General features: G+C 44.1%; 1 protein-coding gene across 1 annotated transcript in view; it reads right to left on the bottom strand.

The window, feature by feature from the left end:
- NME7 (NME/NM23 family member 7) overlaps positions 1 to 26844 on the bottom strand; it is a 297536-nt gene that overhangs the window by 64788 nt on the left and 205904 nt on the right. The window contains exons 8-10 of the mRNA XM_082244475.1: positions 25525 to 25589; positions 17712 to 17780; positions 12707 to 12808 (exon numbers count right to left, since the gene is read on the bottom strand). Of these exons, the coding sequence (XP_082100601.1) occupies positions 12707 to 12808; positions 17712 to 17780; positions 25525 to 25589 (236 nt within the window). The remainder of the gene's footprint in view (positions 1 to 12706; positions 12809 to 17711; positions 17781 to 25524; positions 25590 to 26844) is intronic.

The following is a 26844-nucleotide window of genomic DNA, read 5'->3' as shown; positions in this document are numbered from 1 at the left end:
ATATGCGAGGGTTTATTATCACTTTAAAGTAGAAGTATAGCCAATACTTTGTGTATAAAACAGAGAAGGGTTAAAGTGGACCTTCCAACACAGTAGCAAAGAAAAACTCAGAAAATTGGGTTCTAGTCCCTCCATACAGGTATTTGCTCTGGGAAAAGCATTGAGCCAATCACATGTGGAAAAATTACATTTCTGAGGTTCACAAAAAGTAAAAGGCCACTTCCAGGTTACCGTAGTTTCAAGAAATCAATATGTATATTTTGTCTGGTTTGAACTAGAAATAAAAATTTCATTAAAATTTATCTAAATCAATATATTAATTTCCACATCACATTTCAATTATTTCTTGCCTACCCATATTAATCTGAATGATCTTGAAGTTTGAAAACTTTCTTTGTGAAGAATACCACACATTTCACTCCTTGAATTCTGTAACATGGATTCATATTATGTTGTGTCACACATTTCATAGAGCCTGCCTTCTGAACTAGGGGGGTGCTAAGTGGATGAGTTTTAGGAGGCAGATTCAGTACAGGAATCACAGCTTGCAGGCAGGTACCAAGGGATACGTAGCCTTAAAAAATGAAGAAATGAGCAGTGACCATAGACGTGCGCACAGGGTGTGCTAGGTGTGTCTGAGAACACTGTAATCACCCTGTGCTGCGCAGATTCCCCTGCGGTTTGGCTGCAGGGAAAGAGACTGGGGAATCCTGGTCCTCAGCCCCTTTATCAAAAGTGAGACATCAGGGGTCTGTTTAGACCCTTGATATTTCACCAAAGCCCCCCAATGGGGCTCCTTAAAAAAATTAAAAAATAAAAAGTTATTGTAAAAAAAAATATTGTAAAAAATAAAAAAAACAAATAAAATGGTAATTATAAATAAATATATATACTGTAAATATATATACTGTGTGTCTATATATATATATATATAGACACACATATATATATATATATATATATATATATATATATATATATATATATAGACAGTATATGTACTGTGTGTCTATATATATATATATATATATATATATATATACACATATACATATACACACACACGCATGTGTATATACATATACATATACACACACACACGCATGTGTGTTTGAGCTTGCCATGTAAATTTGTACTGCTGTGGCACCCATTTCACAAAGCCTAAACTATACTTCAGAGGAGTTTCAGAGGGCACAGTCAGTACAGAATATACATCACATGCGACATAATGACTGATTGAAAGCAGCAAGGTACCATGGGATATGTAGTCCATAGAAATTGAAAATGAACAGCAAAGGAGAAGCCGCAATGCATGCAGGGAATCTATAAAGTTGTGGAAAGTGATGGGCAGCAGATACACGATTAAAGTAAAATTTAGCTTATATTGGATTGTCAAATATTACTTTTGTTCATACAAATATAATTATGTTGATGTTTTAAAATTAAAGTGCATGCTGTGACCATAGATCTTAAAAAAAAAAAAGGTCAACATGAGTTGTATATTCGTTTTAAATGCTACATTGTTTTTTGAAGTTTATTGGTTAGTGTTAACTGTATTTGAACAAATGGGCATAAACTTTTACAGGAAATGTCAACAACAAATTGTTGCCCAAGTTTAGCATGAAGGCAGTAAGCGTTACTCTATTGTAGTGGAGATCCCATTGAAGGCTTAATAATGTTAATGAAGCTGTATTTGTTAACAGGACGCATGAATACAGCTACTATTTACTTATAAACAAACCTATTTGCAGCAGGTATTGTATGTGTGCGTATTTCTTTAATAGCAAGTCCTCTACTGAGCCTGTCTCACGTGCCTCTCTCAGCTCTAAATTTCCAGGTAATCTTGCAGAGCATCAAAAGAAACAGCGTGGGAATAGTAATATGTGCAACAAGCTGGCTACATACAGTAGACCACAGAGAGGATTAAAGCACTTTGACTGTGGCATGATCTTGGCACATTTAACTGTAGAAATAATCTTAACATATTCACCGTGACTTGACCCCCATGGCTTACAGAATGACTAAATAATGAACTTTGGTTAATTTTTTTGTCTTCCATAGATTTGTGTATCCTGGTCCTAAGAATGAATAAGCTTGAAACCACAAAGAAACGCTGTTCCAGATGCAATATTACATATGATGACAGTAGCCATTATATCTTTCGAGCATGAGAAAATAAAATGTTTCAACATGTTCAATTACCACGCTTTCCTTCCGAGAAGCTTCTCAACACTTTCACAGTACATGCAACCCTAGTATATTGTATACATTTCATCAATAACTGCTTGGTGGCTTATGGTTTTGTCTAGATGTCTTTCACTGTAGGATTCATGGGTTTGATGACAAAAAATACATAACATGAGAAAAGGAAATGGAAACATCAGAATCATTAAATAGGGCTGTTCTTAAATCACCCCCTTTTTATGATTTACTAAAACTGGAGAATGCAAAATCTGGTGCAGCTCTACATTGAAACCAATCAGCTTTCAGGTTTCTTTTTTTATATCAAAGCTTAAAGTGGAGTTCCACCCTAAAATTTGACTTCGGTCCATCTTCTTGCTCCGGGTCACCTGAAAAACAAATGGATGATCGCAATTTTTACCTTACCTTACTTCCTCTTCCTCCCCTCGGCGGCCACGGCCCGTCGTCACTTCCTGGCTTGCAATGATTCCTGGGAGCTGAACGTCATCGCTCCCAGGAATCAATGCGCCTGCACCGGCCACGACGTCAGTTCTGGAGCAGGCACTTCATTCCTTGCTAAACAGCTTCTGGGCATGCCCAGAAGCTGTGCAGGGATGACGCTGTGGAACCGGAAGTGACGGCGGGGCCGGTGCAGTGCATCGTGGGACCGAAGAGGATGGAAGAGGACGCAGAAGAGGATCGCGCTGGCTTCAGCTGCCCACACCTGAGATGGCAGTGCTGGAGAAGAAATTTTCAAGGTAAGTATTTCTTCTAAAAGGTAAGTGCAACCCGGGACAGTTCAGAGGCTATCCATTGCGGAATGCACTAGCCCTAAATGTCCCGGGGGTATTTTTATGTATTTTTTTTTTGTTTTGGGTGGAACTCCGCTTTAAGCTGAAGTTAGAAGCTGATTGACTACCACGCAAAGCTGCACCAGATTGTGCACCCTCCAGTTTTAGTAAATCAACCCCACTATGTGCTTCTGGACTTTATTTGAAGTGCAGCATGCACATTTCCTGTCTGCAAACACTCCCACAAGAGTCCCTGACTGTCTTCAACATGCCCCCTGGGCTACAGAGCTGTCAATTACTTCTGCTGTGTCCTATGTCCAAAACTTCCATACGAAACAGTTTCATCTGGATGAGAGTTCCTGCAGAGCCGTCCCCACATAAAGCTATATGTTTATGTGTTCCCATGCACACAACATATTTAATTGTTTAATATTTCTTACCGTTTAGATCAGGGGTGGGGAACCTGCGGCCCGCAGGCCGCATGCGGCCCGCACGATCGTGACGTCCGGCCCGCACGATCGTGACGTCCGCCCCCCCTCCCCGTGCTGCTGTGTCAGAAGGAGCCGATGGCTCCGTCCTGACACTGAGTCTCCGAAAAGGGTGGACCCGAGGCGCAGAGCAGTGTGTCTCGAGCCCGCCCATTTGTGTGACAATAGCGAATGAAAATTCGCTATTGTCTCACGGATCCTCCCCCTCCTCGGCCAATGCCATTGCCGAGGAGGAGTCGGGACGCGGGAGGACTCGAAGAGAGGAAGGTAAGTCAAGTGCACTGGTCGGGGGGGCTTGGCACGCTGTCCACTCTGCATTTTAAGGGGGCACACTGTCCACTCTGCATTTTAAGGGGGCACACTGTCCACTCTGCATTTTAAGGGGGCACACTGTTCACTCTGCATTTTAAGGGGGCACACTGTTCACTCTGCATTTTAAGGGGGCACGCTGTTCACTCTGCGTTTTAAGGGGGCACACTGTCCACTCTGCATTTTAAGGGGGCACACTGTCCACTCTGCATTTTAAGGGGGCACACTGTTCACTCTGCATTTTAAGGGGGCACGCTGTTCACTCTGCATTTTAAGGGGGCACACTGTCCACTCTGCATTTTAAGGGGGCACGCTGTTCACTCTGCATTTTAAGGGGGCACGCTGTTCACTCTGCATTTTAAGGGGGCACGCTGTTCACTCTGCATTTTAAGGGGGCACACTGTCCACTCTGCATTTTAAGGGGGCACGCTGTTCACTCTGCATTTTAAGGGGGCACGCTGTTCACTCTGCATTTTAAGGGGGCACGCTGTCCACTGCATTTTAAGGGGGCACGCTGTTCACTCTGCATTTTAAGGGGGCACACTGTTCACTCTGCATTTTAAGGGGGCACGCTGTCCACTGCATTTTAAGGGGGCACACTGTTCACTCTGCATTTTAAGGGGGCACACTGTTCACTCTGCATTTTAAGGGGGCACGCTGTTCACTCTGCATTTTAAGGGGGCACGCTGTTCACTGCATTGTAAGGGGGCACGCTGTTCACTCTGCATTTTAAGGGGGCACGCTTTCCACTCTGCATTTTAAGGGGGCACGCTGTTCCCTCTGCATTTTAAGGGGGCACGCTGTTCCCTCTGCATTTTAAGGGGGCACGCTGTTCACTCTGCATTTTAAGGGGGCACGCTGTCCACTCTGCATTTTAAGGGGGCACGCTGTTCACTCTGCATTTTAAGGGGGCACGCTGTTCCCTCTGCATTTTAAGGGGGCACGCTGTTCACTCTGCATTTTAAGGGGGCACACTGTTCACTCTGCATTTTAAGGGGGCACGCTGTTCACTCTGCATTGTGGTCAGTCTGCATTGAAGGGGGCATGCTTTGGTCAGTCTGCATTGTAAGGGGGCACGCTGTGGTCAGTCTGCATTGTAAGGGGGCACACTGTGGTCATTCTGCATTGTAAGGGGGCACGCAGTGGTCAGTCTGCATTGTAAGGGGGCACGCTTTGGTAAGTCTGCATTGTAAGGGGGCATGCTGTGGTCAGTCTGCATTGTAAGGGAGCACACTGTGGTCAGTCTGCATTGTAAGGGGGCACGCTGTGGTCAGTCTGCATTGTAAGGGGGCACGCTGTGGTCAGTCTGCATTATAAGGGGGCACGCTGTGGTCTCTCTGCATTGAAAGAGGGCACGCTGTGGTCTCTCTGCATTGAAAAGGGGCACGCTGTGGTCTCTCTGCATCGAAAGGGGGCACGCTGTGGTCTCTCTGCATTGAAAGGGGGCACGCTGTGGTCTCTCTGCATTGAAAGGGGGCACGTTGTTCCCTCTGCATTTTAAGGGGGCACGCTGTTCACTCTGCATTTTAAGGGGGCACGCTGTCCACTCTGCATTTTAAGGGGGCACGCTGCTCACTCTGCATTTTAAGGGGGCACGCTGTTCCCTCTGCATTTTAAGGGGACACGCTGTTCACTCTGCATTTTAAGGGGGCACACTGTTCACTCTGCATTTTAGGGGGGCACGCTGTTCCCTCTGCATTGTGGTCAGTCTGCATTGAAGGGGGCATGCTTTGGTCAGTCTGCATTGTAAGGGGGCACGCTGTGGTCAGTCTGCATTGTAAGGGGGCACACTGTGGTCATTCTGCATTGTAAGGGGGCACGCAGTGGTCAGTCTGCATTGTAAGGGGGCACGCTTTGGTAAGTCTGCATTGTAAGGGGGCATGCTGTGGTCAGTCTGCATTGTAAGGGAGCACACTGTGGTCAGTCTGCATTGTAAGGGGGCACGCTGTGGTCAGTCTGCATTGTAAGGGGGCACGCTGTGGTCAGTCTGCATTATAAGGGGGCACGCTGTGGTCTCTCTGCATTGAAAGAGGGCACGCTGTGGTCTCTCTGCATTGAAAAGGGGCACGCTGTGGTCTCTCTGCATTGAAAGGGGGCACGCTGTGGTCTCTCTGCATTGAAAGGGGGCACGCTGTGGTCTCTCTGTATTGAAAGGGGGCACGTTGTGGTCACTCTGCATTGATAGGGGGCACGCTGTGGTCACTCTGCATTGAAAGGGGGCAAGCTGAGGTCAAATATAACAGGCAAATTTTTAAGTTGATTATTTTGTACGGCCCCCGAATGATGTTACAAAAATCCAAATGGCCCTTGGCAGAAAAAAAACCCCACCCCTGGTTTAGATGTTTCTCAAGTGAAGGCCTCATGGTAGACTACAAGCATTTCAGCCTTGTTCATACCTATGCATATTTTAGTGCATTTTTAGTGTTGAAAAAACACACTACAGTCCATTTATCATGGTTTCCTATGAGCCTCGTTCACATCTGTGCATTTTATGAAAAGGGCCAGGGACTTTTTTCTGGTTTTTGATTCCATAGACTTTAATGGATCAAAAACGTGTATTGAAAAACCTAAAATGCATCTGGAAATTGTAAACTGTAACCTGTGGTGTGAACCAGGCCTCCTGAACAAGTTTCATAATCACTTTTTCCCAAGAACAGACTTAGTTTCCTTTCAAAACCATTCAATGCGGAAGGCCACCTTCTAAATATTTAACCCTTTGCTAAGACAGACAGTATTCAGATCTAGTTTACAACAGGAATTAAGATTGGTAACTAGAGTCCAAGGGCCACACACCAAGTTTCAAAGGGTCACTGGTAGATTACCGAGACCTTACTACATACTTATCTAATTTGTGAGTGTTAATATATGGTATTGTGAGTGTTAATATATGGTATATGGTATGTGGCTGGGGCATGTGAATGGCTCTATGCATACTGTAAAGCAATGAAAAATAAACCCCGTCAATCTTGGAATTAAAAAAAAAAGTAAAAGGTATTATCAAACACAATCAGCTGCCTACACTATTGCTGTTAGGCCCTGTCATTTCTACCCTCTGTACCCTGAACGTACACTTAAAAATTATTTAAATTACTATTAAAATTATTACATTTTATTTAAATTATTGCTACTACAATACATTCCTGGCATTGTTCTGCAGGTTATTTGCACAGTTTTAACCACTTGACGACTGCCCACCGCAGATTTACTGCGGCAGGTGGCCGCTCCTGGGCAAACCGACCTAGTACTACGTCGCTCGCTCAGGAGACTCTAGGGGGTGAGCGGGCACCGCCGGTGGCGCGCTCCTGCCCCCGCCCCTCAGCCGGGGAGCCAGTGCGTGTGACAGGCGGCTCCGATGGCTGCTGGCCACTCGCGATCTCCCCCCTCTGACAGAGAAGGACGGACGTCTGATGTAAACACAGCCGCCCGTCCTTCTCCCTGAAGTGATCACAGAGGCTATGTGATCCTTCTATATAGGATTGCATGTCTCTCTGATGATCTCACAAGCCTAACCCCCCCACAGTTAGAATCACTCCCCTAGGCTTACATTTAACCCCTTGATCACTAATAGTATTAACCCCTTCCCTGCCAATGGCATTATTACAGTAGCAGTGCATATTTTTAGCACTGATTACTGAAGTAATATCACTGGTACTCCCAAAAGTGTCAAAAATGTCAGATAGGGGTTCCGATCTGTCCGCCGCAATGTCGCAGTCCAACAAAAAAAAAAATCGCAGATCGCCACCATTACTAGTAAAAAAAAAAACAATAAAAATGACATCTTTCCCGTAGTTAGTAGACGCAATAACTTTTGTGCAAACCAAACAAAATACGCTTATTGCGATTTTTTTTACCAAAAATATGTAGCAGAAAACAAATTGGCCTAAAATGTTAAAAAATTTTGATTTTTAATTTTTCTTTTTTGGGGGGAATGTTATATAGTATAATGTGAAAAAAAAAATATTTTTTTTTTCAAAATTGTCGCCCTTTTATAGTTTATAGCGCAAAAAAAAAAAAAAAGAAAACGCACAGGAGATCAAATACCAGCAAAAGAAAGCTCTATTTGTGGGAAAAAAAGGACTTCAATTTTATTTGGGTACAGCGTCGCACGACCGCGCAATTGTCCGTTAAAGTAACGCAGTGCCGAATCGCAAAATGGGGCCTGGTCATTAAGCAGCAAAATCCTCTGGGGGTAAAGTGGTCTGCAACACAGGATCATTGCCTATGTTTTGTCATTATGCAAGTACAGAATAAATCCTGTCAATCTGTCAGAAATTCTCAGTGCTCCTAACATGTAGCGAGCCCATAGCATGGTGCCTTTTTCTGCTCTGAAATCTCAAGCATTTTCAGCCATGCCTGTTGGACTACTGAGCTCAGACTATTCCCATGCACACATTGATTTCCCAACAAAACAATATGCTGGCTTTACTCTCAGGAGCCTGCTCACAGGCAGGAACAGAGCTTTTGGGAGATGTAGATCTGGAGGTATGCATATGTCAATAGGGACTGCGCTCCTAACAGCTGTCACTACATGAATTTTATAGCCCTGGTGATGATGTCACAGAAAGCTGGTTATTACTTACAGAAGGAAGGTAAAAGAAAAAATAACTTGTTTTAGATAGAAATATAGAGGTTTGGGGGAAAATTTGGGTAATAGCTGGAAAAACAGCCAATATTATATATTTAGGTAAGAAACGTATCGGTAATTAGATACAGCACTTTTATCATGCACCACATACCTATATTTAGCTATTACAGTAAGATTACATTATACTCACTAAGCAGTGTATTGCCACATTTACTGAAAGGCACTTTAGCATTAACTGGTAGTAACAGTATACTCTGTCAAACGATCTGATTCCTCTAAACTTATATTATCTAATTTATATTAACTAGCCCAACACTTTATTTATAGAAGATCTATTAGCTACAACACCTGTCATCATTGCTCAGTATTCGCTGGACACTACTTGTTAATGAGATTTAAATCTGCTGAACTTAGAATTCCATTTTCAGACTATACAAACCTCTACCCTACTGACACAGCTAACATTTTCCCAGCAAGGATACCAGATTGTGACTTAGCCTCGGTTTCCACTAGTGCGGCTACGAAGTCGTGCTACTTCTAGCACGACTTCGTAGCAAAAGTAAACCGCGGCTTCAGTTAGACTTGTCCCTCATATATAGAGGGAAGTCGCGCTCAAAAGTAGTACACAATTTACTTTTGAGGTCGCGGCAACTGAAGCCGCAGCAGTGGAAACGTTCCCCATTGAAAACAATGGGTTTTGACTTGCTGTGCGACTTGACATGTGTCAAGTCGCACCGCAAGTCGCACTAGTGGAAACCGAGCCTTAGTGCAAGGCAGAAGACCATTGTCATGGCTGGCTGGAGACAATGAAGCACAAGGGCTGCTTAATGAAAATATAATCAGTTTTTTTTTTTTTTTTTTTAATAAGTTGCGCTATGGGGGATATTAAGCTCTCCTGATAGATGTTTTTTTTTTTTTTCCACGTCCGTCCAAATGACATGTAAGCCCACTTTTAATCATTTCAGTACAACAAAAACAGGTTGCCCACACAGGGGTTACCGTTTCTCACTGCTGTAGAGCAGACCAAAATACAAATCCACCTTGCTCTTCAGCAGAGATGTATAGTAACTAAGTAGAACTACTTCACTACTGTACTTAAGTACCGAAAGGCGTTATCTGTATTTTCCTTTTTTCTCCTACTTCCACTTTTTCTTCAGTACATATTTTCGATGATTTCAATACTTCTACTCCGATATTTCTTTTGTGCTGCATAGTTACTCGTTACTATTATAAAATCTACCACTGCCAGAACAGTAGATGGCAGGTTTCATGAAGCTCAAAACGTGTATTATCAGCGCATACGAAAATAAATGCTACTGTATGTATAAATAAAAGCTGCATTTGAAATAATAAAAAACAATATGATATTCAAACTTTTGACTTCTTTCTTTAATAACTACATAACACAGTACTTTTACTTTTACTTTCAGTACTTGAGTAGCAATTTTTTTTTTCAAAACTACTGGTACTTTTACTTTCAGTACTTGAGTAACAAAATTTAAAAAAAAACTACTTGCAATACTTAAGTACAAAAAATGTTGAATACTTTAGTACTTCTACTCAAGTCACTTTTTGATCGAGCACTTCCACTTCTACTAAAGTCACTTTTTGATCGAGCACTTGTACTTTTACTCAAGTATGGGTTTCGAGTACTTTATACAACTCTGCTCTTCAGTCAGCCGCAGCGCTGCTCTCTTTGGTCTCCCCAACCATGGGCTCCTCAGACTCACTCTGTCTCTGCTCTCCCGGCCTTTTTGGATAGGGTTCTCTCAGCACGTCAGGCTCTCCCACTCTTAAAATTCATAGATTCCTTTCCTGGACTCTCTGGTTGCCTAAACTCTCTCAGTCCTCTACTGAAGCACTTAGCTGTCCCAACTCTCCCAGTCCCCCCAGTAGGTCACAGCTCTTGGCTGGAGCACACGTCTGTCCTCACTACCCTGTCTAAACAGCAGCAACTGAAACTCCAATAGCACTGAGCTATCCCCAAGCCTGGCTTATAACAACCCTGCACACCTATGCACTCACACAGGCTGCAGGTGTCTTGCAAAGTCTGGATACAGAATTGAAGGTTCATCCCACCCAAGGCATCTTGGAAATCTTCAAACTCCAGGCCCCAATACGGGATTACCAAACCCAAAAAAAAATTAAAACACAGTTTTCTCTGCTCACAAAACACATGCTGGAGCTTCTCAAACTGCCCTTTTTAGAACCCTGTGCGATTCTTCCAACCATTTCTCAATCTCACATAGTGGCAGGGCCACATACTGTGACAAAGGGGGAGATTTACTAAAACTAGAGCACCCAGAAACTGTTGCAGTTGTGCATGGTAGCTAATCAGCTTCTAACTTCAGCTCGTTCAATTAAGCTTTGACAATAAAACCTGAAAGCTGATTGGTTTCTATGTAGAGTTGCTCCAGTTTTAGTAAATCCCCCCAAAGTGTCCAATAATCCATACAAACAGACAGATAAATAGAACAATGAATCTATTTTAAAAAATTTGCATTTTTTCTAACTTAATACACGGCACAGATCTGCCTTATAAAAATTAACAGGGTAAGCTGTGGACAGAAGATGCAGAGGTGAGTTGTTGATAGTGGAGTGTAGAGGTGAGTTGTAGCCAAGAGATGCAGAGGAGAGCTGTGGACATGGATTGCAGAGGTGAGCTGTGGACAAATGAGTGCAGAGTGAACAGGGGATGGGGTGCAGGGGGGGGGGGGTTTACAGAGGTGAGCTGGTGAACTGTGGATCAGAGGTGAGCTTTGGACAGGAAAATGCAGAGGTGAGCTGCTGACAATGGGTGCAGAGGTGAGCAATGGAGGGGTGGGCAGAGGTGAGATGTGGGTCGAGAAAGGGGGGGGTGGTTAGGGGTACTAAAGCAGTTAGGATTTTGTAACATACCATGTATATTACATACTCTTGAATGCCATACTCTGTATGCTGTTTTAAATATTACATACTGTACATCTTATTTTTGTATGTTACATACTACTGCACTGAATGCTATATGATGGGTTATATGTTACATATTCCTTTGCCCTGCACATTACATACTCCTGACCACTGTACTCTGTATGTTACATTCTCCTAACCACTGCATCTACAATACTACATTGTAAAAACATACTCCTGACCAAAGGGTTGTCCGGTATCAACAGTTGCTGGTTGCCATGTAGTCCCACATGCTTTCAATGAAGTGCTTCTTTAAGGTAGGCTCAGACAAAGTTTTAGAGTTCAGTTTTTCAAAACAATTATGCTGAGCTTTATGTGAGATTGTGAGACTTTTGCTCATGGCACTGTAATTAAAGGATATTTTGTGGGTTTAAGGGGTGTGGCATTGTGTACTATGTATGCAGTGAGTAGGGTCAGGGTCTATTTATTTTGCCCCTTTAAGTGGGGGGTGCAATTTGGCATCTTCATCCTTGGCACTGGATGACCTTGTCCCCAAACTGCCATTTAATGTAAAATTGTGGCGTATTGTCTTGTATGGTAAATAAAGCATTAATTTTTCCATTCTAAATAAAATTAGATCAAAAGGATGATAGACAAACACTAGCATATGGCTATGGTCCATGGACTGCTGCAATTATTGTATAATTTGTTTTCTGAAGGAGTATGAAAAGAGGAGTAACACCTCTCCTGCAGCTGTGGCAACCCCTTGTTTCTGCCCCCACTTTCTCTAAAGCAGTCGGCAGCAGAGAGGAGAACAGAACTCCTCCGTCAGATTCTTCATTTCTCCGTTCAGCCACAGAGAGCTTTCTCCCTGCCCCCCCCCCCTTTCCCCACCTCAGCAATCGGCAGCAGAGAGAAGGACAGAACGACTCATACAGATCCTGCTCCTCCCTGTGCACCCCGTCATCTCAGCCTCCCCTGATCTCTTCATTCAGCAGATTCCAGCCCACCCCTGGTCCTCCTCCAGACACTGCAGTTTCTGCTTTCCAGCTCCACCCCTAGCTTCTTCCCTACAGCCACACAAGGTAAGGGGTGTGCACTCTGATGTCCCTCCCTTACATCAGAGTGCACACCCCTTACCTAGGGAGGGGAGTCTTGACTACTGTATCTGATGTAAGGATGGGTGGGGTGCTCTGAACATCTAGTCTTGCAAATAAGATACGACCGGCCTTTTGGGGGCAACCATAATTCTGATGTTGCCAGTGATGAAATTAATTTTGACACCCCTGGTATAGACGATATTTGTTATTCAGGGTTTTTACTGCCTTTACTTTTAAGGCCTAGAAGAGATCAGCGGTGCATCTGCACACATGCAAGTTTTTTAAAAGAGTGGTGCAGAAGAGCGATGGAGGGAGGTAATTTAGGAGTGGTTAATTACGCTTTAGGTCTACAAGCATACTTACAGGATCTGCTGGCCCGCAAAATTCTCTGAAGGTCTTTGGAGCATTTGGTCCCCGAATTTCCATAGCAATACAAGGGCCAGAACACAATTCACTTAGCATTTCCTAGTATAAAAAAAAAAGTTTTAAATAAAAATCCGTTTCATTTGTAAAAGTATACATTTGTATGTAAGTAACATAATAGATATTTTTCCCAGCTGTCACATGTCAAAAAAAATAATTTTGCAGAGCCAAAGTGATTACTCAAAGGACCAAATGTAATAAAATATCAAGACCACCAAAAGCTTAATGGGGTCAAGCCAAGGGTTGCCTGCCAACTTTCGGCCCAGGGGGCAAGTACAAACCAGAGGCCTATGGTGCAACGACTCGGCCCCCCTTCCACTCTCCCTCTTCCCAGCCTCCTCCTGACCCTCATTCCAGGCTGAAGCTCTGCTCCAGGTACTCTCTACTCACAGGCTGAAACCGGGTTCCTGACCTGGCCAGCAGGGGGCGGTTGGAGGGAGCTGAGACAGCTCAGTTGGGGCTCCAGTGGGGCATGGAACCAGCCTCTACTCAGACAAAGTTTACACCATTGATGCTGGGGGGGGAGGCATGTGCGTTGTCCTTGTCTTCAACCTGCACTCAGTAGGTCAGCGGCAGGGGCTTTTTACTTTTCTTCACTAGGAATCCTTTAGGCATGTCTGTGGCAAAAGCAGTGCAGCCTTTTGATGGGGCATTAGAGCAGCCCAAGAGGACAATTGCCCCCAAGCCCCCTGACCCAGTCCTCCCCTGGGTCCAGAAAGTTGTAAACTTTCTAGCCTCTGCAGATTGTGGCAAGTGATGCTTGAATCAAGATATTTATAGCTCTCCATAGACATGAGTTGACGATCACCCAATGTGGCGAATACCAATGAAACAAAGAAACAATCATGGGCCTGACATATAAAAGGGCCTTTCTAGACCCCCCTAAATGACTGATCTAAGGAAGAAATTGTATAGGATGAGTCTTCCTAACCACCACGAGACAACGCTGGTGTGTAAATTTCAGAGTGAGCTTCTAAACCCTGCTAACAACCCTTTTTTTTCTAACAGAGAATCTAAAAAGAGCATGGAAAATATGAAAAGAGACCAAAAGTATAGACCGCTCAAAAAAATGAAAGGAACACTTTGAAAACACATCAGATCTCAAATGGAAAAAATATCATGCTAGATATCTATACTGATATGAACTGGGTAATGTGTTAGGAATGAAAGGATGCCACATTGTTTAATGGAAATTAAAATTATCAGCTTACAGAGGGCTGAATTCAAAGACACCCTGAAAATCAAAGTGATAACATGATGCAGTAGGTTAGTCCATTTCGCTGAAATTTCATTGCAGCAACTCAAAATGGTGCTCAGTGGTTTGTATGGCCCCCACATGCTTGTATGCATGCCTAGCAATGTCAGGGCATGCTACTTTTGAGAAGACAGATGGTGTCCTGGGGTATTTCCTCCCAGATCTGGACCAGGGCATCACTGAGCTCCTAAACAGACTGAGGTGCAATCTGGTGGCGTCAGATGGACCAAAACATAATGTCCCAGAGGTGTTCTATTGGATTTAGGTCAGGCAAGCGTGGGGACCATTCAATGGTATCAATTCCTTCATCCTCCCGGAACTGGCTGCATACTCTCGCCACATGAGGCCGGGCATTATTGTGCACCAGGAGGAACCCAGGACCTACTGCACCAGCGTAGGGTCTGACAATGGGTCCAAATATTTCATTCCAATACATAATGGCAGTCAGGATGTCATTGTGGAGCCTGTATAGGTCTGCATGTCCATCCATGGATATGCCTACCCAGACCATCACTGACCCATCACCAAACCAATCATGCTGAACGATGTTACAGGCAGCCTAACATTCTCCACAGCTTCTCCACAAGTCTGTCACACGTGCTCAGGGTGAGCCTCCTCTCTTCTGTGAAAAGCACAGGGTGCCAGTGGTGAACCTGCCAATTCTGGTATTCAATGGCAAATGCTAATCAAGCTCCATGGTGCCGGGCAGTGAGCACAGGACCCACAAGTGGAGGCTGGGCCCTCAGGCCACCCTCATGAAGTCTGTTCCTGGTTGTTTAGTCAGAGACATTCACACCAGTGGCCTGCTAGAGGTCATTTTGTAGCGCTTTGGCAGTGCTCATCCTGTTCCTCTTTGTTCAAACAAAGGAGCAGATACCGGTCCTACATATGGGTTAAGGACCTTCTACGACCCCTTCAGCTCTCCTAGCGTAACTGTCTGTCTTCTGAAATCTCATCCATGCTCTTGAGACTGTGGTGGGAGACACAGCAAATCTTCTAGCAATGGCACGTATTGATGTGCCATTCTGGAGGAGTTGGAATAACTGTGCAACCCCTATAGGGTCCAGGTATCGCCTCATGCTACTAGTAGTGACAATGACTCTAGCCAAATGCAAAGGTAGTGAAAAATAGTCAGAAAAGACAAGTAGGGGAAAAAATTTCAGTGGCCTCCACCTGTAAAACTTTTCTGTTCTGGAGGTCATCTCATTGTTGTCCATCTAGTGCCCCTGTTGTTAATTTCATTAACACCAAAGCAGTTGTAACGGATTAACAACCCCCTCCATGCTACTTAACTGACCAGATCAATATCCTAGGGCAGCCGTCATTAAATGGCGGCCCGCGGTCCATGAGCGGCCCGCACGATGCTTCCGCCCGGACCCGTCAGGCCGCCACTGTAAATAGTCATTGGTTTGCTGGGACCGCGGGTGTCCCAGCAACCAGTGACATCCCGTGTGTGCGCCCCGCCCCCTGCTTCTTCTTCGGCTTCCTCCCAGCCGGTGTTCTGTCAGAGGTGTCATCGGCCGCGAGTTGGGGCGCGATGTCACGTGCACGCCCCGCTGCTCCTAACTGCGGCTCCTGACTCTCACACTCAGCCTAGCCGCGAGCTGGGGCATGATATCACATGCACGGCCCGCCCCCCTGATGTTCGCGGCTCCTGGCTCTGGCATTTTCAGCTCCCAAAGGTATGTGGGGCACATTTTTTTAGGGGGTTGCTTATTTTTTTAAAATGCAGACTTATGGGCATATTTTGTTAAGGGGCACACAGATGAGCACATTTGTGCCCATTAGAGTGCCCCATAAAATAAAATATGCCCATTAGAGTGCCCCCTAACATAGAATGTGCCCATCAGCGTGCGCCTTATTTTATGTTAAGGGTCAGGCTGATGGGTATATTTTATGTTAAGGGGCACTCTAATGGGCATATTTTATGTTAATGGGCACTCTAATGGGCATATTTAATGTTAAGAGCAACGCTGATGGACACATTTTGTTTTGCCCATCAGCGTGCCCCTTAACATAAAATGTTCCCATCAGAGTGCCCCCTAACATAAAATATGGCCATCAGAGTGCCCCCTAACATAAAATGTGCCCATCAGCGTTCCCCTTATTTTATGCTAAGGGTCACGCTGATGGGCAAATTTTATGCTAAGGGTCACGCTGATGGGCAAATTTTATGCTAAGGGTCACGCTGATGGGCACATTTTATGTTAGGGGGCACTCTGATGGGCACATTTTACAAATTTTATGTTAGGGGTCACTCTGATGGGCACATTCTATGTTAAGGGGCACTCTAATGGGCATATTTTATGTTAAGAGCAACGCTGATAGACACGTTTTGTTTTGCCCATCAGCGTGCCCCCTAACAAAATGCGCCCAACAGAGTGCCCCCTAACATAAAATGTGCCCAACAGAGTGCCCCCTAACATAAAATGTGCCCATCAGCGTGCCCCTTATTTTATGTTAAGGGTCACGCTGATGGGCAAATTTTATGCTAAGGGTCACGCTGATGGACACATTTTATGTTAAGGGGCACTCAAATGGGCATATTTTATGTTAAGAGCAACGCTGATGTACACGTTTTGTTTTGCCCATCTTTCGGAGTCATAGCACAGACTTCAGATTCGGACCTCGGCCCAAAGAAAATTTTAGCGACCGGACCTCCTTGAATTTTAATTCATTACCCCTGTCCTAGGGGCTTAACTTACTTGATGCTATACTCTGATTAAAAAGTGTTTCTTTAATTTTTTTAAACAGTGTATATTGTCCTGAGAAAAATAAAAAGAATATGCATCCCAGTCCTAGTAGGGTTCAATATTAGGTTGACCCACCCTTTGCAGCTATAACAGCTTCAACTCTTCTGGGAATGCGGTCCACAGGGTTTAGAAGTGTGTCTATGGGAATGTTTGACCATTCTTCCAGAAGCACATTTGTGAGGTCTAGCACTGATGTGGACAAGAAGGCCTGGCTCGCAATCTCCGCACTAAGTCATCCCAAAGGTGTTCTATCGGGTTGACTGTGCAGGCCAGTCAAGTTCCTCCACCCCAAACTCGCTCATCCTTGTCTTTATGGAACTTGGTTTGTGCCCTGGTGTGCAATTACGTTGGAACAGGAAGATTTCATCCCCAAACTGTTCCCACAAGTCTGGGAGCAATAAATTGTCCAAAATGTCTTGGTATGCGGACACCTTAAGAGTTCCTTTCACTGGAAATAAGGGGCCAAGCCCAACCCCTGAAAAACAACCCCACACCATAATCCTCCCTCTCCACCAAATGATTTGGACCAGTGCACAAAGCAAAGTCCATAAAGACATGGATGAGCGAGTTTGGGGTGGAGGAACTTGACTGGCCTGCACAGAAACCTGACTTCAACCCAATTATTCAACTTTAAGATGAATTAGAGGGGAGACTGTGAGGCAGATCTTCTCATCCACATCAGTGCCTGACCTCACAAATGCACTTCTGAAAGAATGGTCAAACATTCATATAGACACACTCCTATACCTTGTGGACAGCCTTCCCAGAAGAGTTGAAGCTGTTATAGCTGCAAAGGGTGGGCAAACTCAGCAAACTAAGAATCGGATGCCATTGAAGTTTATGTGCATGTAAAGGCAGGCATCCCAATACTTTTGGTAATATAGTATATATGTATATCTATGAATACAGTATATATATTCTGTTTACATTTACTTACTGTGTACTCAGCTACAACACCCTTGTAAACTTCATAGAATTCTTCAGCATTTGCTTTTTCCATAGTAAACTAAAACAAAAAAAAGGCACTCTAAGGCAACCCAAAACCAAAATCAGGTTAAATTATACAAGTTCACTAATCATTTTCCACATCTACAAGAAAAGCTTGAGGCTTTTATAATAATGACGCAAGATTACAGTCTGCAGATCAAAGTAGTAACTAATAAGTGCTGATGGAAGCCTTTGATATGGAAGAGCTAGGATAAAATGTGCAATTCAAGAACAGGCAGTTACTAGTTTTATAGTATGGCAGCAACTTTATATTTATTACTTTTTAAAAAAAAGGTACCTGGCTGCTCAAGCCAGGGCAGCCATCGTAAATTACACAGCTTTAGGCCTGGGCCCCCTCTGGACATGACCATCAACATTCCCCAGGGCCCCCCACTGGCTATCCTAACAAGTCCCATCCCATGTCCTCCTCCATCCCATGCCCTCCTCCTTCTCCATCCCATCTCCCCAATCCCATCTCCCCCATCCCATGTCCTCTTCCTCCAATCCTATTCTCCTAAACCCCATCTCCTCTCTATTGCACTGTGCACACTTCCTGGTTGCTGGGGCCTCTGCTCCTCCTGATGCTCAGGCCCCAAACAGGTGTATCACCTGTACCCCTCTGATGGCGGCTCTGGTTCAAGCTTCAGACTTTCAAATTACCACTTTTCCATCTGATATGTACATCCATTGAATACTGCATATTGACTTAATCAACAGATAATAGAAAACAATAATCGAAATTATTTTAACCACTTAAGCCCCGGAAGATTTTACCCCCTTCTTGACCAGGCCCTATTTTGCGATTCGGCACTGCGTGACTTTAACGGACAATTGCGCGGTCGTGCAACGCTGTACCTAAACAAAATTTATGTCCTTTTTTTCCCACAGCAGAGCTTTCTTTTGGTGGTATTTGATCACCTGTGCAATTTTTCCTTTTTGCGCTATAAGCAAAAAAAGAGCGTAAATTTTGAAAAAATAACAATATTTTTCAAATTTTTTTATATGAAATTCCCCCAAAAAAATGTAAAAATCTAAATTTTTTAACATTTTAAGCCAATTTTTTTTCTGCTACATATGTTTGGTAAAAAAAATCGCAATAAGCGTATTTTAATTGGTTTGCGCAAAAGTTATTGCGTTTACTAACTAAGGGAAAGATTTTTGTCATTTTTTTTTAACGAGTAATGGCGGCGATCTGCGATTTCTTTTTGCGGGACTGCAACATTGCGGCGGACAGATCGGACCCTTGACTGACATTTTTGACATATTTGCGGTTACCAGTGACATTACTACAGTAATCAGTGCTATAAATATGCACAGTTACTGTAAAAATGACACTGGCAGGGAAGGGGTTAACTTTATTGAGAAGGAGGGGTTAAGTGTGTCCCTAGGGGCGTGATTCTAACTGTAAAGGGGCGTGGCTTTTCGTGTAAAAACAGAGAAATATGATCCTACATAGCAGAACCGTATGATCTCTGTCATTACACAGGGAAGAATGGCAGGCGGCTTTGTTTACATCAGCCGCCTGCCTTTCTCCCTCTCCACCCGACGATCGCGAGTGACCGGCGGACATCGGTCCGCCGGTCACACGCGCGGAGATGTTAGGGAGCAAGCGGGGGCGGGAGCGTGCCTCCGGCGGTGCGCGCTCACCCCCTAGAGCCTTACAGGCGAGCAACGTACATCTACATCACTTTGCCTGCGAGGGGCTGACCGCCGACGTAGATAGTCGTGTGGCGGTCGGCAAGTGGTTAACCTATACATTTAGCGTACTGATATTTTTGCCTTGCTTTTCTGTTGAGATCATTGTGTACTGATTGACAATTAGACTGTATTATGATTACGTTTCTGTTTGAATTATTTGAAATGTTGCATGACAATTGAATCTTCAGGCAGGCTTTTTGTTCATGAAATTGAAATCACTGTAATTTTTTAATGGAATATCTTATCCACACACTGTATAAAAGTAGCTTTATTGAACAGATAACCTAAAAGAGAAGTACAGCCAAAGCTCATTTGGCTATACTTCTCCTGTGGATCACATGAAAGCAGTTTGATCTGCACTCCTATGACCTGTTTTCAGCACACAGCGGGCTGAAGCTGATGTCACAGAGCTGGTCGAGGCTCAGGCAAGATCGCGACCATATGGTCAGGATCCACCCACGTGCCTGGACCGGCACCCGGTTCAGCTTCTCAACGAGCGCTGAGAACTTGAGCTGGCCGCCTAACCCCTCTACAGCCCAGCACTCCAGTGAGCACAAGGGGGCCTAGAGCAGAGAGCTGGTGACTGACAGGCACCAGCTCTCTGCACAGGGAACTCAGAGAACGGAGCGATCGGCTGTATTTGATCGCTTGGTTGCCAGTGTTAGAGCCGGCAGGGACAGATGCAGCATCAGACCAATGTTGCATCCAGCTAGGTAAGTATGAATATGCAAAAACCCTTACTCCCATACTTTTCTTTTAAGGCAGTATTAAACCCAAAAGCAAACTTTTATTATATTACAGCTTACCAATTCTTAGATGTGCTGGCTGCATAGTTTTCTATTTTAGTCTTTCAATTTTTTTATTTTCACCTGGCGATCCTGCCAGTAAGACTGTTGATTTTTTTAACAGACCAAGCTGTCCTGCAAATGTAGCAATTAGGGGGTTGAGACAAACCTTTGATGAGGTGACAATGGTGATCTTTTATTTATGTGAAACCTTTCTCAAACTGAACAAAACTGCTACTGTAACTATTTATAAAGTATTAGCTTGAGTTTAGCTTCAATTTGATAGTGTATCTGGAGCATGGGGCCCGGTTGCAATTACAACCCCTGTAGTTACGCCCCTGGTCCGAAACATGTCGCAGTGTTTTCAAGTCAGCACTTCAACAAAGTCTCATTTATATATGGTCTAGATCAGCCTTTCTCAATCTTTTCAACACAGAGGAACCCTTGAAATAAATTTCTGGTCTCGGGGAACCCCTGCTAAAAATGAAAAATCTACAACTGATGACACATTAGTGTGACAGTCAGTGGGATGAATTACCCCCTTACAGATAGCTAAAAGGAACAATGGTGTCATTGGAAACTGATCTGAGAGGCAGAAATTACCCATTGCTCAAGGAACCCCCTAGCAACCTCAGGAGGAACCCTGGTTGAGAAACCCTGGTCTAGATATTCCAAATCAATTTTTATTGATTTGTTACTTTAGTGCCTAACAAACCTTTCATGTACCCGATCAGAGGTCCGTCACAAGCGGGTTAGCGGTTTTCTTTCTGCTCTTGCTTCATTGACAATAATTGTTACCTCAAGATGAAGTTTGGCTAAAAAATATTTTTAGTCCTACAACTTTATTGACCTAACTTACATGTAATGAAGTATGTTCCATGTTGTGCAGGCTGCTGGATCCTGGAGAAATCTTCACTGTTACAGTATTACAGCAATAACGTATTTCACTTATTATATGCCCGTAACATAATCTGTGAATCCGGGAGAGAATCCCGTGACTGATCAGACTGTTCCCCATTCACAGATCGTGTTACAGGCATGTAATCAGTGAAAGAAATGTTCTCCATCCAGGAGAGGGCAAAAGGGGGCTGTCACCATCAGATCATTATTTTAGTGCAGCTGAGTCTGGAAACTTGAAACGGTTTATTCCCACAGTACCAGAAATTCAGCAGCAGGAAGAGGACAGGGCAGCCCCGCAGTGAAGACTTCTACAGGATCCAGCAGCCTGCTCATCATGGGAAATGCTTCATTACTGTTAGCAAAGTAACTGAAGATGTAGTGAAAAAAATGTTTTTTTAGATAAACTTCAGCTTTAACCACTTGCCGTCTGCTCACATTGCTGCTACTGCAGCAATGTGGCCCGTTATCGTCCAGCGACGTAGTACTACGTCGCTGGACTCCTCCCCTTGTGGGCGGCACGCGCGCGCTGCCGGAGGCTCGCTCCCGCTGTGTTCAGTCACAGCGGGAGTCGGGCCAGAGTAAGAGCAGCGGCGATCGCCGCTGCTCTTCCCCGATCGTCGGGGAATCGAGTGTGGAAACAAAGAGGGCGGATCTCCTAAGTGACAGGCAGGGTCAGATTGCAGGGTTTAGCATAGCTGAGCCTGCGATCTGTCCTTGTGTCACTCAGTCACCTCCCCCCCACACATGTCAGTAAGCACCAGGCATACATTAACCCCTCCCTCTCTAATAAAATTAACCCCTTCCCTGCCAGTGTCATTTTTACAGTAGCAGTGCATATTTATAGCACTGATTACTGTAGAAATGTCACTGGTACCCCCAAAAGTGTCAAAAATGTCAGTCAAGGGTCCGATCTGTCCACCGCAATGTCGCAGTCCCGCAAAAAAAAAAAATCGCAGATCGCCGCCATTACTCGTTAAAAAAAAAAAAACACCAAAAATGACAGAAATCTTTCCCTTAGTTAGTAAACGCAATAACTTTTGCGCAAACCAATCAAAATACGCTTATTGTGATTTTTTTTTTACCAAACATAGGTAGCAGAAAACAAATTGGCCAAAAATTTAAAAAAATTTTGATTTTTACATTTTTTTGGGGGGGAATTTCATATAAAAAAACGTGAAAAATGTGTTATTTTTTCAAAATTACGCTCTTTTTTTGTTTATAGCGCAAAAAGTAAAAATCACACAGGTGATCAAATACCACCAAAAGAAAGCTCTGTTTGTGGGAAAAAGAGGACGTAAATTTCGTTTGGGTACGGCGTCGCACGACCACGCAATTGTCAGTTAAAGTCGCATAGTGCCGAATCGCAAAAAGTGGCCTGGACATAAGAGAGCAAAATCCTCCGGTAGTAAATTGGTTAATATTAGCCAGAAAACCCTCCACTGTGTGCCTCTCCTAAACTGGATTACTTTGTTACTGGGGTCTGACTTCTCCACTCACTGTTGTTTCCCAATGAGACTACCCTTTCTGTGCATTGAGAACACAAGGATGTAGCTAGCAGGTTTTAGGCCTCACAAAATGAAACTAGATTAAGGGCTGGTTCACACCACAAAAACTCACTCCAGTTTCGTTGAGGATGCATTTCTGAATGCATGTTTTTAACACGTTTCGGTGCATTCCGGATGCTTCTTTTCTTCATTTTTCCTGCTTTTTGTTTTCAGTACTGGGGTCAGGTGCATTTTTGATGCGTTCCAGTGGATTTTTTATGTGTTTTACTGCTTTCTAGTACAGTCCAGTGCAGGAAAAATGCAGCATGTTCTACTTTTTTTTCTGGAACTGGAATTTTATTTTATGATGGGATGGGAGAAGGGATGAGTGGGATACTCCAACTTAGCAAACTATGCACAATCTTGAGGACTTCTATCTATGTTGAATGCGGCAAGGCTGCTGCTTCACCCTGCCACTGAAGTGAAGTATTTGAAAGGTGAACTACTTGGTAGATTACAATTCAGGGTTCTACTTGGCACCCCCTTTCTCTCTAAATGTGTGCGCTGACCTTCTGTCCTCTGACCTCACTGGAGTAGTCCCCTTCCTGGGCAGACCCCTTGGCAAGCCCCCTGGTACTCGCAGACACTGTTTTTCCCAGGTAGCTCTGCCTTCAGCTCCACTGTCACTGTTTCTCTTTATGGCTCAGCTCCACATCTGGCTCACCAGGCCGACTGCCTGTGACCACTTTCCTCAGCATACAGAAGGAGAGACAGCCATCACCCTGGGACTCTGCTTCCCACCAAAGACACTCTGCCTCATGTGCTCCTGGCTTTTAAGTTCAATCCCAGGATGCACTGTGGTGGTACCCTCAAACTGGGACTCCCACAAAAGCCTGTGCATCATTGGCCAGGTTTCCTCCACTGTCCAACATGCCTCCCTATTGGATGCAGTGGGGACACTCCCTCAGACCAAATGAATGCACTCTGAGCACAGAGAGCAGGCCTAACTAAAAGACCAGGCTCCCCTAAAAAGCAGACGGAGCAAAACAAATGCTTTACCTAGCACGTGTCTAGGAGGGTGCTACACACACAAAGGAGTGTTCTCTGGGTAATTAGAGTAATACAGACAGGCATTCTTTGGGGTCTTCTCTTAGTCCTGGTTCACATATGTGTGATGTCAGACATCGCATGTGATTCGGAGCACTATGCTCTGCAAATCACATGCAGTGTCTGTGCGATGCAAATTCAGCCATACAGATTGCATGGCTCAATTTGCATCGCATTCAGAAGCAACTCGCACAGGACCCTTTTTTGGGTCTGCACCAGAATCGGACCGCATGGGTGTTCACACCTATGCGTCCTGATTCATGTCCAAATTGACAGTTCGCACTGTGATATGTAAACTGACCTGGGGGTGTTGTTAACTTTGTATTGACACCCCCAGTGATTCGCATATGGCAGTGTGAACTGCCTGCGAGTTGAATGCGATGTGGGAACCCGCAGTGGATTCGCAGGGTTCCGCATTGCACATATGTGAACCGGGACTTAGGCAGGATTTTTACATGTTTAAATGGCTGACAGGTTCACTTTAACCACTTGCCGACCTCTCACATTGAGCGTACTGCAGCAAAGTGGTTCGTTATAGTACTACGTCGCTGGACTCCTCCCTCTGTAGGCTGCGCTCGCGCGCCGCCGGAGGCGCGCTCCCGCTGTTTTCAGTCACAGTGGGAGTCGGGCCAGGGGAGAAGCGGCGGCGATCCCCGCTGCTCTTCCCCGATCGTCGGGGAATCTAGTTTGGAGATCCGCCCGCCTGTGTAAACAGAGCGGGCGGATCTCCTAAGTGACAGGGAGTGACAGATAGCAGTGTTCAGCATAGCTGAACATGCAATCTGTCCCTGACTCACTCAGTCACCTCCCCCCACACACGTCAGTAAGCACCAGGCATACATTAACCCCTCCCTCTCCAATAAAATTAACCCCTTCCCTGCCAGTGTCATTTTTACAGTAACAGTGCATATATATATATAGCACTGATTACTGCAGTAATGTCACTGGTACCCCCAAAAGTGTCAAAAATGTCAGTCAAGGGTCTGATCTGTCCGCCGCAATGTCGCAGTCCCGCAAAAAAAATCGCAGATCCCCGCCATTACTCGTTAAAAAAAAAACACCAAAAATGACAGAAATCTTTCCCTTAGTTAGTAAACGCAATAACTTTTGCGCAAACCAATCAAAATACGCTTATTGTGATTTTTTTTTACCAAACATAGGTAGCAGAAAACAAATTGGCCAAAAATTAAAAAAAAATTAGATTTTTACATTTTTTGGGGGGAAATTTCATATAAAAAAATGTTAAAAATATTGTTATTTTTTCAAAATAAACGCTCTTTTTTTGTTTATAGCGCAAAAAGTAAAAATCGCACAGGTGATCAAATACCACCAAAAGAAAGCTCTGTTTGTGGGAAAAAAGGACGTAAATTTCGTTTGGGTATGGCGTCGCACGGCCGCGCAATTGTCAGTTAAAGTCGCACAGCGCCGAATCGCAAAAAGTGGCCTGGACGTAAGACAGAAAAATCCTCCGGTGGTAAAGTGGTTAAAGATACTTCTTACAAAAAACTAGGTTTAACAGTTTTGCCTTGTACGGGGAATTCTCTCTCTGTCACACAAGAGCGATCAAGCTCTCAACGCCTGGATGATATGCTTTTAGAATGTAATCACCCAATGTGTCAGGAACAACTGAATGCTATTGACACTACTGCTTTTCACACAGTACTGAAATCACCTTTAGAATGTCATCCTGATTTTTTCTAGGCTACATTCATTTAAAGCTTTTAGCAGTAGTTGTCTATATTACAGAGATAAAGTCATTTGGACCTCTGTTTGGTGTATGCAATCTTACCATCTGCAGTGCAGAAATTTCAAAGCCTCCATCCAATATGTAATTAATAATTTTTCCGGTTAGGCCTGTAAGAAAAAAAAACACAGAAATGATATACGAGATGTATATGGTATACCAGACATACAACTATATTTAAAGTCTGTTTATGGCTAATCTTTTATTTTGAAAAATAATCACCCAGCAGTACACAAAAATAAAAAGCAGCTCTGGCTGCAATACTCACCTCCTCTCCAGCACTGCCCCTCGCAGTATTTTCCACTACTAGATGCCCTCAGTATTCCAGGTTGAGTGACACTGGGTGTCACATAACCTGAGAACATATTGTGAGTTTTGGGTATCAGGGAGCAGTGTTAACATCACCATTTGGAAAAGATTAGAGGAGCAAGAGGACAACCAATTCACTATATTAAATCATTATGTGCCTCTTATTTACATTGCTTTGAAAATCCCAGGGCACCCATGGAAGAAGTTATTAGAACTTAAACTGCCCAACCCTGTCCAAAAAGGCAGCTTTGCTGGCCAGTAAGAAGACATTTGTATTGGACAGAACAAAGACAGCTGGTGGAACTTAGCCACAAAGTTAAAGTGATTGTAAAAGGGACTAAAAACATAAAAGCACAATACACTTTAGGGGGGGGAACCTTTGGGGGAATCAAAAATGGAGAAAGATCTGGGAGTCTTAGTAGAAGACAGACTTAGCAATAGCATGCAATGTCAAGCTGCAGCTGCCAAAGCCGGCAGAATATTAGCATGCATAAAGAAGGGGATGTATTCCAGAGATAAAACTATAATCCTACCACTTTATAAAACTCTGGTCCGACCACATCTGGCGTATTCTGTCCAGTTCTGGTCGCCGGTCCTCAGGAGGGATGTGTTGGAGCTGGAGAGGATCCAGAGAAGGGCAACTAAACTAATTAGGGGATTGGAGGACCTTAATTATGAAGAGCATTTACAATCGCTTGATTTATTCTCCCTAGAGAAGAGACGCCTGAGAGGGGACATGATAGCAATTTACAAATACCTCACTGGTGATCTCAGCATAGAAAAAAAAAATTCTGTCGCAAGGATTGCATCAGGACGCGAGTACATACAATGCGATTAGAGGAGAAGCGTTTTAACCTCAGGCAACGTGGGGGGTTCTTTACTGTTAGGGCTACAAGATTGTGGAATTCTCTACCACAAGAGGTAGTTTCTATGGAAAATATGGCTATATTTAAAAGACTCTTGGACGTACATCTCAAGGATCAGAGAGAAATGATTACAGCCACACACACCTACACAGGTTGAACTGGATGGACTATTGTCTTTATTCAACCTCAA

The sequence above is a fragment of the Pelophylax lessonae genome (assembly GCF_965119305.1).
Source record: "Pelophylax lessonae genome assembly, chromosome: 2".
NCBI lineage: Eukaryota > Metazoa > Chordata > Amphibia > Anura > Ranidae > Pelophylax > Pelophylax lessonae.
Note: the sequence above shows the minus strand (reverse complement) of the source record. Positions and strands in the feature narration are given on the sequence as shown.